This window comes from Phyllobates terribilis, unplaced genomic scaffold (assembly GCF_046119375.1).
Source record: "Phyllobates terribilis strain yellow unplaced genomic scaffold, ASM4611937v1 Scaffold_11__3_contigs__length_659146591, whole genome shotgun sequence".
NCBI lineage: Eukaryota > Metazoa > Chordata > Amphibia > Anura > Dendrobatidae > Phyllobates > Phyllobates terribilis.
This window is the reverse complement of record NW_027362771.1, coordinates 568,978,030-568,996,066: the sequence shown is the minus strand read 5'-3', so window position 1 is coordinate 568,996,066 and position 18,037 is coordinate 568,978,030. Positions and strand designations below refer to the sequence as shown.

General features: G+C 45.5%; 1 protein-coding gene across 1 annotated transcript in view; it reads right to left on the bottom strand.

Annotated features, from left to right (window-relative positions):
• Nucleotides 1–7,572, bottom strand: part of OLFM2 (olfactomedin 2) — a 470,277-nt gene extending 462,705 nt beyond the window's left edge. Inside the window, exon 1 of the mRNA XM_073654168.1 lies at nt 6,838–7,572. Within this exon, the coding sequence (XP_073510269.1) occupies nt 6,838–6,981 (144 nt within the window). The 5' untranslated portion in view covers nt 6,982–7,572. The remainder of the gene's footprint in view (nt 1–6,837) is intronic.
• Between the last annotated feature and the right edge of the window lie 10,465 nt (nt 7,573–18,037).

Below are 18,037 nucleotides of genomic sequence, written 5' to 3'. Positions count from 1 at the left end.
TCCTGGTCCATGCTTCCCCCCCATCCTGGTATATGCTCCCCCATCCTGGTCCATGCTTCCCCCTATCCTGGTTCCCAATCCTGGTATATGCGCCCCCGTTCTGGTATATGCTCTCCCATCCTTGTTCCCCATCCTGGTATATGCTCCCCCATCCTGGTATATGCTCCCCCATCCTGGTCCATGCTTCCCCCACATCTTGGTATATGCTACCCCATCCTGGTCCATGCTTCCCCCCATCTTAATATATGCTCCCCCATCCTGGTCCATGCCCCCCCCATCCTGGTATATGCTCACCCATCCTGGTCCCCCATCCTGGTATATGCTCCCCCATCCTGGTATATGCTCACTCATCCTGGTCCATGCTTCCCCCCCCTATCCTGGTATATGCTCCCCCATCCTGGTATATGCTCACCCATCCTGGTCCATGCTTCCCCACCTATCCTGGTATATGCTCTCCCATCCTGGTCCCCCATCCTGGTATATGCTCCCCCATCCTGGTATATGGTCACCCATCCTGGTCCATGCTTCCCCCCCGCATCCTGGTATATACTCCCCCATCCTGGTATATGCTCCCCCATCCTGGTATATGCTCCCCCATCCTGGTCCATGCTCCCCCCTATCCTGGTATATGCTCCCCCATCCAGGTCCCCCATCCTGGTATATGCTCTCCCATCCTGGTATATGCTCACCCATCCTGGTCCATGCTCTCCCCCCCTATCCTGGTATATGGTCCCCCATCCTGGTCCCCTATCCTGGTATATGCTCCCTCATCCTGATATATGCTCCCCCATCCTGGTCCATGCTTCCCCCACATCTTGGTATATGCTACCCCATCCTGGTCCATGCTTCCCCCATCTTAATATATGCTCCCCCATCCTGGTCCATGTTCCCCCCCATCCTGGTATATGCTCACCCATCCTGGTCCCCCATCCTGGTATATGCTCCCCCATCCTGGTATATGCTCACTCATCCTGGTCCATGCTCCCCCCCTATCCTGGTATATGCTCCCCCATCCTGGTATATGCTCCCCCATCCTGGTATATGCTCACCCATCCTGGTCCATGCTTCCCCACCTATCCTGGTATATGCTCTCCCATCCTGGTCCCCCATCCTGGTATATGCTCCCCCATCCTGGTATATGCTCACCCATCCTGGTCCATGCTTCCCCCCCGCATCCTGGTATATACTCACCCATCCTGGTATATGCTCCCTCATCCTGGTATATGCTCCCCCATCCTGGTCCATGCTCCCCCCTATCCTGGTATATGCTCCCCCATCCAGGTCCCCCATCCTGGTATATGCTCTCCCATCCTGGTATACGCTCACCCATCCTGGTCCATGCTCTCCCCCCCTATCCTGGTATATGGTCCCCCATCCTGGTCCCCTATCCTGGTATATGCTCCCCCATCCTGATATATGCTCCCCCATCCTGGTCCATGCTTCCCCCCCATCCTGGTATATGCTCCCCCATCCTGGTCCATGCTTCCCCCCATCCTGGTCCCCAATCCTGGTATATGCGCCCCCGTTCTGGTATATGCTCTCCCATCCTTGTTCCCCATCCTGGTATATGCTCCCCCATCCTGGTATATGCTCCCCCATCCTGGTCCATGCTTCCCCCCCATCTTGGTATATGCTAACCCATCCTGGTCCATGCTTCCCCCCCATCTTGGTCCCCCATCCTGGTATATGCTCCCCCATCCTGGTCCATGCTTCCCCCCATCCTGGTATATGCTCCCCCATCCTGGTCTATGCTTCCCCCCCATCCTGGTATATGCTTCCCCATCCTGGGGATGCACATACCACGCTGTCCATTTTGTCGAAGACACTGTTCATATTTTTCTTTACTAAAATAACGCCGGAAATCGCAGTATGCGCAGGCGCTGATTCCGGCGCCACACTCCTCCTTCGGCCTCTCTTGAGATGACAGGACCGAACAGGTATGGGTTAATTGTGCCTTTGCATACTGCGATCTCCGGTGCCACACTCCTCATCCTTGGAGTGATGACTGCCAGACTGCACAGGTATTGCGCTTGCGCAGTCTATAGAGGCTTCTGACAGAAGGACACATCCCTGATTATACTATAGATGCCAGTCATGTATTGTCATATAAACTGTACAGGGCTATACCTAGGGGAATCAGGGGGGTATGTAACCTGGGTACAGCCGTCAGGGGGGTGCCTCTGGGCCACCTCATGTGGTGGTCAGAGGTGTCTCCCAGGCAGCTGCATTTTGCATTCGACCATTCTCTGAGCTGGCTGTGGAACCGACAGTCAATCAGAGAAGGGAGCTATGTACGGGCTCATAATGTATACAGGGAGCTATGTACGGGCTCATATTGTATATAGGGAGCTATGTACGGGCTCATATTGTATATAGGCAGCTATGTACGGGCTCATATTGTATATAGGGGACTATGAGGGGGCTCTTACTATATCTAGGGAGCTATGTGTGGGGGTCATACTGTATCTACGCAGCTATATGGGGGCTCATACTGTATCTAGGGAGCTATGTGTGGGGCTCATACTGTATATAGGGAGCTATGTACTGGCTCATATTGTGTATAGGAGGCTATGTGCGGGCTCATATTGTATATAGGGAACTATGCGGGGGCTCATACTATATCTAGGGAGCTATGCGGGGGCTCATACTGTATCTAGGGAGCTATGTGTGGGGCTCATACTGTATATAGGGAGCTATGTGGGGGCGCATACTGTATATAGGGAGCTATGTGGGGGCACATACTATAAATAGGAGGCTATGTGTGGGGCTCATACTGTGTGTAGGGAGCTATGCGGGGGCTCATACTGTATCTAGGGAGCTATGCGGGGGCTCATACTGTGTCTAGGGAGCTATGTGCGGGCTCATACTGTATCTAGGGAGCTATGTGTGGGTTCATACTGTATCTAGGGAGCTATGCAGTGGCTCATACTGTATCTAGGGAGCTATGTGTGGGTTCATACTGTATCTAGGGAGCTATGTGTGGGTTCATACTGTATCTAGGGAGCTATGCAGTGGCTCATACTGTATCTAGGGAGCTATGTGTGGGGCTCATACTGTATCTAGGGAGCTATGTGGGGGCTCATACTGCATCTAGGGAGCTATGTGCGGGCTTATACTGTATCTAGGGAGCTGTGTGGGGGCTCATACTGTGTATTGTGGGATGTCAGTATATTTAATTCTGCTCAATATTAAGTCATACAGTTAATATATTTAGTTTATTATTTTGTTACTATTATTAATATTGAACAGAAATAATTTCAGCCTATTGGTTCGGCCTCCAAAACAGTCATGGTCTCTCATGTGGCCCCTCAAGGAAATTAATCTCCCACCGCTGCTCTACTATAAATAGCGCTACGTTATGTATAGGGCTGTGTACATAATGGAAAAAAATTTCCATCATTTTCCATCTACAGATGTGACCAAAGAATCTGTGTGTTAGTCACATGACCTATCACATGATCTATCAAAGGGGATCATGTGACATGTCACGTGATACATCGGGTACCTGTGGGGGGGGCGCACACCTACTAAACTGCCCGGGGCCCTGGCTACTCTTAATCCACCCCTGGTTATCACCTATCCAAAGAATAAGCGATAACTTGCTAAGTGGTGGGGGTTTAATTGCTGGGACCTCATGGATTTCGAGAACAGAGCTCAGAAAGGCCCCATGAGAACGCAGTGGTGCCCACTCCATGTAATCTCTATGGGACTGCATGAAATAGTTGAAGGCTGTACTTGGTACCCAGAGTTGGACCTCCTTTGGAAAGGTAATACTTTTTAAAATTGGAAATTTCATTTTAAGCCCTGTTAGCTCCAGAATGCCGCCCTCAGGTAAATTCAGTAACATTGAATTGAAGACAGGCTTCAGACTCTCGCTACACAGTTTGACCAATATAGAGAAAACAAAGAAGCTGAATGTTCCTTGACTTTCCTATTGGAAAAGTTCTTAACATTATAACAACGTCTGATACCTCTGTCACACATGTTGATCTGGATAGTTTTTGTGCCCTTGGAGATAGATCAGTGTATGAAGGATCTCAATAACATGTTGCATCGCTTACTATAAAGCCTATAACACTAATACTGACTGTTTCCTACCCTGAGTGAAGCTTACCTGCCACTTCAGTTGTTGTATGTTCCATCAGCATCTGTTACTGTGAGAGTTTTCCTACTTTTAAATGTTTTTAGGTTTTCCAAGACTATGTCACAAAAGTTTGAGCCCAGCAGCTGATCCTGAGTATATTAATTTTCCCATACACGTTAGACCAAAGTTGTACTAAATATACAATTTCGACCAAATTGATCATTCATTGTGTGGTTTTTATGTGGCAAGCGATCAACTTTTGGGTGATGAACGATTGTAATTGTCCGAAAGATCGATTGAGCATATATCTGATATTTTCATACGACTATTTTTCATGGCATAGTCTGACCCGTGGAAGTTCGGGTTCGTCGGATATGACGGAACTTTAGTCCAAACTTCGGTTCGGGTACAAGAACTGTACCCGAACTTGAACCTGAATCTGAACCCCATAGAAATCAATAGGGACCCGAACTTTGGGTCTCTCTCTCTCCTTCTCTTTCTCTCCTCCCTGAACTCCTGAACTCTAAAATGTACTTCTAGGAGAAGTCCATGTTTGGAGTTCAGCACCAGTACGATCAACAAACTTTGCAGTTTGGGTTCGCTTGTCTCTATTCATCGAACGTTTTTGTTCGCTATTCATTGGAAATATATAGGTTTATCTAAACGATATAATGTATTTGGACATGTGTATGGTGCCGTGGTGCAAACGAAGATTCGTACAAGAGATGAATGATCTTTCATTGTTCGATTGTCATCTCATGTGTATGGTCAGCTTAAGATATCCTAGTCCCGACCTACTGATCTCACAGTCCTGACCTTCTGACCACCTAGTCCTGACCTACTGACCTCCCAGTCCTGACCTACTGACCTCTCAGTCCTGACCAACTGACCTCCCAGTCCTGACCTACTGACCTTACACTACAGCTTGAATGGAGAGGTCATTCCTTAATTAGCTGAGAGTTCTAGAACTTCCAATTCAAGTTCTACATTATCAGAGTAACTAATGAAAAAACTTGTCCTTACCTTTACAATATGTTGATTTTGGAGTCTAGAGGATCATTTTTAAGGGGTTCTTCCATCAAATACCTCATACATCTTTATTTAGTCGCCGATAGCATAAACCTTACCCATCACCTCATACAGTCAACAGGATGACCTGTTTCCTTATTAAGAACTGAGGTCCCTTTTTTTTTAGAAACCAACTGGGTCCCAACTGTAGGACCCCCCGCCAATCACATATACATGCATGGTGAAAAACCCCTTTAAAAATTGTACATGGGTAATATTGTAAGAACATGGCATTGCATAGTACAAACATGAATACAAAGTAATAAACATATATTATTAAGTCATTAATACAATACATATAATAGATGTACCCCACTTATAAGTGGAAACTATAGGACTGTCAGGAAACAATCATCTGATTCTTTACCTTAACTCAGAGAGTTATCCCTGTACACACAAGGAACAGAGAAATGACCAACCCGGTTCTGCTGTACAAGTGTACAGAAAGTTGGGGTTCATGAGCCCACGTCATATATGTACTACAGTATACAAGAGTATACAATGGATAAACACAGAGACACACATAATATGTAAGTACACCCATAGACAAATATATATTGTCACAATCAATGCCCTCATTGCCCATCGCCACCCTACACAAGTCATTGAGTTACACTTCCAATATCACATGCAGTCAGGCATCTGTTGCTCATATTACACAGCAGCATTAGTGTCAGATACTTTATGAGAACAGGCAATGGTCAACATTATGCAACATAAGGCCGACATTGGCAAAAAAGTTACCAGGCAAGTACACACAATCCATACACCGGTCTACACTGTCTGATGCATTACACCTCTGTCTGTGACTACACGGGAGCAGTTGTGTATACCTCGTCCTAAGGCATTCTACTACACAAGATACACAATCACATTTAAACAGATATTAACTATCTATTTGTGTATCTTTCTATCTTTCCATCTTCTTATCGGTCTTTCTTTTCTTTCTTTTTTTCTTTTTCTTTCTTTCTTTCTCTGCCGCTCTGTCTTTCTTTACTGTTCAATAATGCTATTGACCTCATACCTCTCAATGTAATAATTATCTAATTTCCTTTCTAATATCTATTTTATATCATTTTATCTACCTATCTATTTCACTATCTTATATCAATCTTTGTATCTATATGTGTATCTTCCTATTTATCTACTTATTAGTCTTTCCTTCTTTCCTATTTTCTTTCTTTCCTCTTCTTTCTATCTTTTTTATCTGTCTGTGTATCTATTTAATAGTATTTCTTTCTTTCTTCCTTTCTTTCCTTTTCTATATATTATCTATCTATCTTCTTTCTATCACTAATATCTATCTGTCATCTATCTATCTATTTTCTATCTATTATCGATCTATCACTATTTTCTATCTATCTATCTATCTATCCATCCATCCTTCTACCCCTTTGGTATCCATCTCCCCATCTCCCGTCACCCCCTCTACATGCTTCCCCTTTCACACACACACACACACGTCGCCGGCACTTCCCGCACACAGACACTCTTGCACATGTCCCGCCACGGAGACACACGCACACTGTATATACAGACACACACCTCCCTGTCCATCCTCTCCCCGGCCAGGCTCTTTTGTCAATGTCAGCAGCAGCAGTCTCTCTGTTCCCCCTTCCTCCTCCTCCTCTTCCCAAAGGCCAGCATCAGCACCACAGAGCCCCAGAGCAGCACGCTGGGCTTACCTGAGCCATCCTGGCCTGTAACATGAGCAGCAGGAAGATCATGCTGAAGAGGTGCATCCTTAGGGGTGCAGGGGGGTTCCTCACACCTCTGCACAGACCCCCAGGGCTGAGCCTGCCCACCACCAATACTGACACCCTCCACATCCGCCTCTTTCCAGCACCCTCCCTCGCTCCTTCCTCCTGTCTATGTTTTTTGTCCCTTCCTCTCCCTCCCTCCCCTTATTCTCTCTCCACCCTTAATTCCTCAGTCTTCTTCTCTACCCTGGTCCCTTTTTTTCTCCTATATCTTTCTATCCCTCTTAGTTCCCTGGTCCTATAAATCCCCCACCTTCCTGGTATCTGTCAGTTGTTCTGCCTTGCCCGCCCTATTACATCCTCTCCATCCTCCTGTCCCTCTCCATTCTTCCCACCTTCCTCGCTTCCCTCTCCCTTCCTCTTCCCGGGATATTATCCCCTTGCTCCCATGCTAATCCCTATGCATTGCACTCTCACTTTGTCTCCTGGTGCTCGGCTTGTCATGTAATTCTGCCCCTTCCCACTATTTTAGTCTTCTTTCTCTGTCTCCCCTCCCTCCCTGCACTCACGTCCCTCCTTTTTTGTCTCTCTGGTCTCTTCTCCCCATCTTTTAATCTTCTCTTTCACTCTTGCCTCCTGTAATCTCCATCCTCAGCCCTGCCTGCCATGCCGGTACCCCTCGCCTTCTTCTTCACATCACAGGCACACACATTTAACCCTTGTCTCCTCTATGCCGTCTCTTCCCATCCTGCTACAGCTTGTACTCTAATGTGTGGACATATGTATGGGGTTGAACGTTCTGGATATTCATTAGAGATAAATATAAAGAAATAGGAGGTGGATTATTCTTATATTTATCTTTTTTTTTACAGTATGATATGTCTAGAAATAAATTAATGTCGGTTCACTAAGATGTCACATGTGTCATTGTTTTCTTAAATGATCCTATGAAGAAAAAATAGAAAAATAATATCTAATTCTATTTATTTCATAGGTAAATACAGTATCTTTATCTATCTATCTATCTATCTATCTAACTATCTATTTATCTATCATCTATCTATCATCTATCTATCATCTATCTATCTATCTATCATCTATCTATCATCTATCTATCTACTGTATCTATATATCTACAGCTAGGAAAATAAATATTTGATATTCTGCCGATTTTATACGTTTTCCCACCTAGAAAGAATGGAGAGGTCTGTAATTTTTATCGTAAGTACACTTCACCTGTGAGAGACAGAATCTAAATATAAAAAAAAACAGAAAATCACATTGTATGATTTTTACATAATTAATTTGCATTTTATTGCATGAAATAAGTATTTGATCCAATAGAAAAACAGAACTTAATATTTGGTACAGAAACCTTTGTTTGCAATGAAAGAGGTCAGACGTTTCCTGCAGTTCTTGACCAGGTTTGCACACACTGCAGCAGGGATTTTGGCCCCCTCCTCCATACGGATCTTTTCCAGATTTTTTAGGTTTCGGGGCTGTCGCTGGGCAACATTAAGTTTCAGCTCCCTCCAAAGATTTTCTATTGGGTTCAGGTCTGGAGACTGGCTAGGCCACTCCAGGACCTTGAAATGCTTCTCACTGAGCCACTCCTTAGTTGAGCTAGCTGTGTGTTTTAGATCATTGTCAAGCTGGAAGACCCAGTCACGACCCATCTTCAATGCTCTTACCGAGGGAAGGAGGTTGTTGACCAAAATCTCGAGACACATGACCCCATCAATCATCCCTTCAATACAGTGCAGTCATCCTGTCCCCTTTACAGAAAAGCACCCCCAAAGTATGATGTTTCCCCCACTATGCTTCATAGTTGGGACGGTGTTCGTGGGGTTGTACTCATCCTTCTTCCTCCAAACACGGTAAGTAGAGTTGATACCAAAAAATTATATTTTGGTCTCATCTGACCACATGACCTTCTCCCACGCCTCCTCTGGATCATCCAGAAAGTCATTGGCGAACTTCAAACGGGCCTGGACATGTGCTGGTGTGAGCAGGGGGACTTTGCTTACCATATAGGATTTTAATCCGTAGTGTGTTACTAACGGTAATGTTTGAGACTGTGGTCCCAGCTCTCTTCAGGTCATTGACCAGGTCCTCCCATGTAGTTCTGGGCTGATTCCTGACCTATATCAGAATCAACCGTGCCCCATGAGGCAAGATCTCGCATGGAGCCCCAGACTGAGGAAGATTGATAGTCATCATGTGTTTCTTTCATTTTCTAATAATTGTGCTAACAGTTGTCGCTTTCTCACCAAGTTGCTTGCCTTTTGTCCTGTAGCCCATCCCAGCCTTGTGCAGGTCTACAATTTTGTTCCTGGTGTCCTTAGCCAGCTCTTTAGATTTCGTAACGGTGGTCCCCATATAACGCTCCATACAGGATACTAATCCCCATATAAAGCTCCATACAGAATACTGGTCCCCATATAAAGCTCCATACAGAATACTGGCCCCCATAAAATGCTCCATACAGGATACTGGTCCCCATATAAAGCTCCATACAGGATACTGGTTCCCATATAACGCTCCATACAGGATACTGGTCCCCATATAACGCTCCATACAGAATACTGGCCCCCATATAACGCTCCATACAGAATACTGGCCCCCATAAAACGCTCCATGCAGGCTGTTCCCCCCTTATAATGCCCCGTGCAGGATGTCACCCCCCTTATAATGCCCCATGCAGGATGTCACCCCCCCATTTAATGCCCTATAAAGGATGTCACCTCTCCCCCCTCCATATAATGTCCCATGCAGGATGTCACCTCTCCCCCTCATATAATGCCCCTTGCAGGATGTCACTTCCCCCCCTTTAATGCCCCATGCAGGATGTTAGACCACCTCCTCCCTTAAAATGCCCCATGCAGTATGTCACACACCCACCCTCCTTATAATGCCCCATGCAGGATGTCACCCCCTTATAATGCCCCATGCAGGATGTCACCACCCCCTTATAATGCCCCATGCAGGATGTCACTTCCCCCCTCCCCCTCTTATAATGCCCCATGCAGGATGTTGCACCCCCCTCACCTTATAATTAATGCCCCATGCAGGATGTCACACACACCCCCTCCCTTATAATGCCCCATGCAGGATGTCACACCCCCCCACCATATAATGCCCCATGCCCCCATACATGAAAAAAATAAAAAAATCCAATACTCACCTCACCAGTTTCCTGCTGCTGGCGATGCTCCGGACTCCAGCGTCGCCCGCGTCTTCCCGCTCTGCACTGTGACAGGTCAGGAGAGAGCGCGCGGTGTAAAGACTTCACCGCGCCCTCTGACCTGAGACGTCACAGTCAGAGGAAGCGGAAGATGCTGTGGAGGCACGGGGAGGGGTAAGTATTGTGCCGGCTGCCGGGGCCCTGAGCAAGCAGGGGGGGTGGCGGGCACTGACACCGGCACCGCACTGCTCACGGGTCCCATATTGCGGCGGGTGCCCAAAGGCAGTGGGCCCCTCCGCCTGCTCAGGGCCCCGGCACTTGCCCGGGTGCGCCGGGTGCTGACGCCGACCCTGTGGACAGGTGTCTTTTGTACAGGTATCGAGTTCAAACAGGTGCCATTAATATAGGTAATGAGTTCAGAGTAGCAGGGTTATCTAGCTATCTAATATCTATCTACCTATTTTATAGAGACTTTTCATATGAATTTCATAATTTCATTCATATGATAAATATAGGACATAGATATATATAGATATATATATATATAGATATATATATATATATATATATATATATATATACAGTACAGACCAAAAGTTTGGACACACCTTCTCATTTAATGAATTTTCTGTATTTTCATGACTTTGAAAATTGTACATTCACACTGAAGGCATCAAAACTGTGAATTAACACATGTGGAATTATATACTTAACAAAAAAGTGTAAAACAGCTGAAAATATGTCTTATATTCTTGGTTCTTCAAAGTAGCCACCTTTTGCTTTGATGACTGCTTTGCACACTCTTGGCATTCTCTTGATGAGCTTCAAGAGGTAGTCACCGGAGATGGTTTTCACTTCACAGGTGTGCCCTGTCAGGTTTAATAAGTGGGATTTCTTGCCTTATAAATGGGGTTGGGACCATCAGTTGTGTTGTGCAGAAGTCAGGTGGATACACAACTGATAGTCATACTGAATAGACTGTTAGAATTTGTATTATGGCAAGAAAAAAGCAGCTAAGTAAAGAAAAATGAGTTGCCATCATTACTTTAACCCCTTTACCCCCGAGGGTGGTTTGCACGTTAGTGACCGGGCCAATTTTTTGGTGTCCGCTAACAAATTGAATGGAAAATCGGCTCAAATTGTTAGCGGACACCATGTTGCGTTTGGAGAGCCCCTGTGTGCCTAAACGTTAGAGCTCCCCCACAAGTGACCCTATTTTGGAAACTAGACCCCCCAAGGCACCTATCTAGATGCATAGTGAGCACTTGGAACCCCCAGGTGCTTCACAAATTAATCCGTAAAAATAAAAAAGTGTTTTTTTTTTCCACTTTTTCATTTTTACGAATCAATTTGTGAAGCATCTGGGGGTTCCAAGTGCTCACTATGCATCTATATAGGTGCCTTGGGGGGTCTAGTTTCCAAAATGGGGTCACTTGTGGGGGAGCTCCAACGTTTAGGCACACAGGGGCTCTCCAAGCGTGACATGGTGTCCGCTAACAAATTGAATGGAAAATCGGCTCAAATTGTTAGCGGACACCATGTTTTTTCCACCACGAAATCAGGAATCAGTGGCTCAAAATTTTCAGTGGGCAAGGTCCATATGGGGTCAGTAGTGGGGGGTGCTGGAACATCTTCTCTCCTTTGATGACTGCAGGGCGGTCCAGCAGCACCTGAGGAGGAAGAGGAGGACGTTGAGGAGTCGGAAAAGTAAAGAAATGTGGGATCCTCGCCCTCGCTGTCAGTCTCAGTGTCGGAGGCAACAATAGCGAATGCCTCCTCCACTGAATAGCGAGTTTGGGATGAGCCGGACATTTTTTTTTCTCGTGTTTGTGGTGCGTGTGTGTCAGTACTTTATTTAGAGTGTGTGTGTGTCAGTGTGCTTGGTGTCAACTTTTTTTTTCTGAAAAAAAAAGAGAAAAAAAGTAACTACCGCAGGTGGTGCAAACAGCGAGCACGAGTGCGGATCGGTGAACTATGTCACCAATGAACTCTCGGCAGCTGCTGGGTGTGTGCGCGGATGTGGTGCAAAGACGGGGGGGGGGGAGAATTGACAGGGACAAGAAAAAGTCCTGAAAAGCAGCGAGCACGGACGTTGATCAGTGACGTAGACACTGCTCAGCACTCGGCCGCTGCGGGACGCACGAAAAAAAACAAAAAACTGGGGGGGAGGAGGATTGGGGGTAAAAGGAGGGAGGAGGAGGGGGGGGAGGGGTGGATGAGGGGAGAACAGAGATGGACTTACCAAAGTCTTCTCTGTTCTTCTTTCAGCAGGATCAGCAGCAGGTTCTGGAAGAGGCTCTGGAGCAGGATCCGCAGCAGCAGGATAAGGAGCTGGAGACCCAGGACCGTGGAGACAGCAGCAGGACGCCGGAGCAGGAGATCCAGCAACCTGGAGACAGCAGCAGGACGCCGGAGCAGGAGATCCAGGACCCTGGAGACGGCAGCAGAATGCCGCAGCAGCATCAGCGACTGGAGCAGGTAGGAGAAAGGTCTTGTAATGTAACAGAAGATTCTGTGGCACTACAAGACCCAGCACAGCACAGATCAGACGTGACCGCTCTGTAGAAATCCTCACCAAGTGTGAGGATCTGCAGGGCGGTCACAGGGGGGTGACAGGGTGGTGACAGGCAGGTCACAGGCTGGTCATCACCCGGTCACCTCCCGGTCAGGTACTCTGATTGGTGCGATCGACGATGACATTGATCGCACCAATCAGAGATGGCTGGGGCCTGGGCACGCACCACAGGGGGTCACAGGGAGGTGACAGGCAGGTCACAAGCTGGTCATCGCCCTGTGACCGCCCTGTCACCTGTGTTCAGGTACTCTGATAGGAGCGATCGATGTCATCATCGATTGCTCCAATCAGAGCTAGCTGGGGCTTCTATGACATCACAGGGGGTCATGGGGAGGTGACAGGCAGGTCACAAGCCCGTGACCGCCCTGTTACCGCGCGGTCCCGCTGTGATCGGTGCGATCGATTTGATCGGCGATCGCACCGATCCTAGCAGTTTGGGGAGAGGGCTGGGGTTACTAGGCAACAGCCTAGGATCGGTGCTCTTAGGAGCACCGATCCTAGGCTGCACATCACTGTTTCCGGCAATCAGATTGCCGGAAACAGTGAGAAATGCTATGATTGGCTGTTCAGAATTGAACAGCCAATCACAGCGATCGTGGGTGTGAAGGGGCGGCGACACCCCCGAGATGACGGCACCATCTACCCTAAGGTAAGATGGCACCGGAATTTTAATGCTATCACTGCGACTTCGGTCGCGGTGCCGCATTAAAGATAGGGCATATTAATACGTATCTGGTCCATAAGGCCCAGGGCACAGAATCCGTACTAATACGCCCTATGTCGTAAAGGGGTTAAGAAATGAAGGTCAGTCAGTCCGAAAAATTGGGCAAACTTTGAAAGTGTCCCCAAGTGCAGTTGCAGAAACCATCAAGCGCTACAAAGAAACTGGCTCACATGAGGACCGCCCCAGGAAAGGAAGACCAAGAGTCACCTCTGCTTCTGAGGATAAGTTTATCCGAGTCACCAGCCTCAGAAATCACAGGTTAACAGCAGCTCAGATTAAAGATCAGGTCAATGCCACACAGAGTTCTAGCAGCAGACACATCTCTACAACAACTGTTAAGAGGAGACTTTGTGCAGCAGACCTTCATGGTAAAATAGCAGCTAGGAAACCACTGCTAAGGACAGGCAACAAGCAGAAGAGAATTGTTTGGGCTAAAGAACACAAGGAATGGACATTAGACCAGTGGAAATCTGTGCTTTGGTCTGATGAGTCCAAATTTGAGATCTTTGGTTCCAACCACCGTGTCTTTGTGCGAAACAGAAAAGGTGAACGGATGGACTCTACATGCCTGGTTCCCACCGTGAAGCATGGAGAAGGAGGTGTGATGGTGTGGGGGTGCTTTGCTGGTGACACTGTTGGGGATTTATTCAAAATTGAAGGCATACTGAACCAGCATGGCTACCACAGCATCTTGCAGGTGCATGCTATTCCATCCGGTTTGCGTTTAGTTGGACCATCATTTATTTTTCAACAGGACAATGACCCCAAACACACCTCCAGGCTGTGTAAGGGCTATTTGACCAAGAAGGAGAGTGATGGGGTGCTACGCCAGATGACCTGGCCTCCACAATCACCAGACCTGAACCCAATCGAGATGGTTTGGGATGAGCTGGACCGCAGAGTGAAGGGAAAAGGGCCAACAAGTGCTAAGCATCTCTGGGAACTCCTTCAAGATTGTTGGAAAACCATTTCCGGTGACTACCTCTTGAAGCTCATCAAGAGAATGCCAAGAGTGTGCAAAGCAGTCATCAAAGCAAAAGGTGGCTACTTTGAAGAACCTAGAATATAAGACATATTTTCTGTTGTTTCACACTTTTTTGTTAAGTATATAATTCCACATGTGGTAATTCAAAGTTTTGATGCCTTCAGTGTGAATGTACAATTTTCAAAGTCATGAAAATACGGAAAAATCTTTAAATGAGAAGGTGTGTCCAAACTTTTTGTCTGTTCTGTATATATATATATATATATATATATATATATATATATGTCCTATATTTATCATATGAATGAAATTATGAAATTCATATGAAAAGTCTCTCTTGGCACCCATTCAGGATGGTCCCTAACACTTGTAGTTCACCTCGCTAAGTGTCAGCAGACCATTTTGCTTTAGTTTTATACTTTATACACTTTATATATATAGATTCCCTTTTTGGGCTGTGCTTTTTGCTTATATAGCTTTCCACGGGCATGTGTCTGAACAGTCAGGTCTGGGTCCTGCTCTGCCACCGTCTATTTTGAGGTCTGCTGACACATAATGAGGTGATATATTAGCGTTAGAGACCATCCTGATTGGGTATACCTTGTGGCGGTGGATGGCTTTTACGCTCTTTTGTACAAAGTTGTGTCAACTAAGTCTCCTATGTTATTTATTTGCTTACTGGAGAGTATTTGCTCAATGTGAGACATTTGGAAAAATTATAAGAATTCACACCTAATCTGAAAACAGCATAATGTGGAGACAAAGACCCTGTTTCCAGCGATGTGCCACTTCCTTAGCTTCTTGCTGTAGTTTTAATATAAATCACTGATTTATCAGCAGGAGATTTTTACTAGAGGACTAGTAACCCGGCTGCCATGTAGTCCTCCATATTCATGAGCTCTGTGCCACGTCCCTACCACTGATTGGCTGCTTTCTGCATATGCACAGTGTACACAGAAATTTGCCAATCAGTGATGTGGGCAGGGTTATACAGAGCTCAGCATTAAGAGAACTGGTAATTCTGCATCAGATAAATTGTTGATTTTGCCAAAATGGCAGCAAGCAGTCCAGTGAGTGACACATCGCTGGAATCAGGGTCTTCTGTCTCTACATCATGCTGCTCTCGGATTACAAAGGGAAAGCCTGGTGACAGATTCCCTTTAAATAATTCTGTTGCTAAAAAAAAATAATAATGATAATAATAATAATAGTAATTAACCACTAATTAAAGTTCTAGCCAAGAATGTTACCCACCAGATTAGCATCAGATTATCGGACGGACCCAAGCTCTAAAGTTCAAGCTGAAGACTTTGACATTTGAATCCTATAGGGATGAGTCAGAAACCAAGTATTCTTCATTTATGATCTGCCATATGAAAAAAAATAAAAGTGTACTGTCGTGTCTGGTATCAATGGAATGAAGACTGCTGGATTTTCCCCATTATAATGCCATAGACTTATAGCCATCTTCTTGTGGATCATGAAGAAAGACGTGTTAAATATCCATATCACTATGTGCTACTAAACTACTTGTTTTAACATAAAGTGAATCGCTACTAGGAATGGATGAAAATCGGCTGGCGGTATCTTCCGGTAGTGTTGCTTGTTGATACGCAGTCACCAAAACTTATTTAAGAGCTTCTTAAGTGGCCAACATATGCAAACACTTCACGGAGTAAGGGCTTGTGGAGTCGACCGTTTTATCAGTCCAAGTGAAATCCAAGAAAACATCAGACCTCACTTGGACCAATGTTATTCTACGGGGCCGTTCACATGTCCAAATGTTTCCTCAGGCAGAGCCGGTCTGGGGAAAAAAATCACAGCATGGCAGAGTTTGACCCAATATTCTCATCACGCTTGGCCATGGAAGATAATGAGTCAATCAGTGGAAAACAACGGACTGTACTCGAAGGACATCTGAGTACAGTCCAATTTCCACGGACTGACACAAAGGAGAAGATAGAGACATTTTTTTCTCCATCTTCTCCCCATACGAGAGAATCGGATCACACCCTGATCAGAGTTTGATCAGAGTGTGATTGGCGTAATTGACCCGATTCCCGATGAGAGAATATACGATCATCTGATCATAGCTTAAGAAGAATCTCTTGCACTAAGAAACTTTCCTTTTCTTCCTGGGTTTCTATTAATTCTTATTATCTGTAAGATAACTTAAAAACACAGGGGACTCCTTAGAATTTTTGAACAAATTATCTTCGTTGCCTGTGATATACAGTATTAGTCAAATTTTAAGGTGCATTATTCCAAAGCAAAAAATGTTAGGAGACAAAGGATGAGAAATAGATGATAAAAACGAATTAAAACAATACAGATATAGAGCCATCAGATTATAGATAATCCCTCTAAATTTGGTGCAAAATTAAAGTGACGCCCTTCGTTTTAACGTATTAACAATTCAATGTTCATATAATACAGGAAAGAAAGTTAAGTCCAAAATAATAAAAATAAAGTTTTAAAACAAGACAAACACCAATATTAGTGCTTATACCAGACAAAATACAGAAACATTTTTCAGACCCACATCTCATGACTACTATAAAGTCAATTCATTCCATTAAAGGGGTTGTCCACTACTCAAACAACTCCTTCTCAATCCTTATGTCCCCCCCCACTAGTAAAATAATAACACCTATCCGCACCTCTGGTGCTGGCGCCATTCCAGCAGTGTCGGAACTGGCTCTCTGAAGGATCACTTCACTCTTACTTCCTCCGGATGTATGTGATGTGTTCTAAGGTGGGGAGAGTGAAGCAGCCATTGATTGGCTGCATGGATCGTGTGACATAACAATGTCATGGGGTCGTCGAGAGAACTAATGCCGACACTGCTGGAACGGTTCCGGAACCATAGGTGATCATAAGGGTCATTATTTTACTAGGGGGAAACATAAGGATTGAGAAGGGGGAATCCGAGTAGAGGAAAACCCTTTTAAAGGGAATCCATCACATCAGGTAATCTGCAGGGATAGGGTTAATCTGCAGGTTAATAGAGTTAGGAAGGTGCTCTGCCGCTGTGCCAAAAGTTTGGAACCCGGGAGAAAATTAACTTTATTCTTTATTTTTCAGGCAAGCAACAGGTGTAAGCACGCCCCAGCACTTTGACTGACAGGCCGCTCTACAGTGCATCAGAGTGTGTTCAGACACCCGACCTGCTGGTCTATATTGCAATGGGGGATAAAAATTACAAGATCCGCCAATCGGTGCGAGTCCAAGTGGACGGGTCCCCATCAGTAAGTTATCAACTATCTGCTGGATAGATAATGGCTTATTTGCACTGGACAATCTCTTTAACCACGTATAGGGCTGTAGCTCTTGCAGAATTTTTAGTAGCTCTTCATGACCTTGGTGCGTTCTTATTTTCAATGTCCAGCTTCAGTGTGGATGAATGAGAATCTGATTATATGTCTCAGTATTGAGGATTTCATTACCACTGACCTGATCACCTACTTCACTTGCAGAGATTCTGTCTCAAGAATACAGATATCTCAGCAAGTTTATCACTGTTAGCTGTGTATATCCATCCATGTTGTACTCTCTAGCTTTTCTGCGGATGAATAAGTGTCTAATTCACTTGCCTTCGTTTCCCAGGACCTCAGACCTTGTATTTTAATGTGAATGAGTCTATTAAATTGTTAGGCTTTCTGAGGAATCCCTCTAAGGAACTTTGCTAAGAAGACTTCTCCAACTTGTAGAACTAAA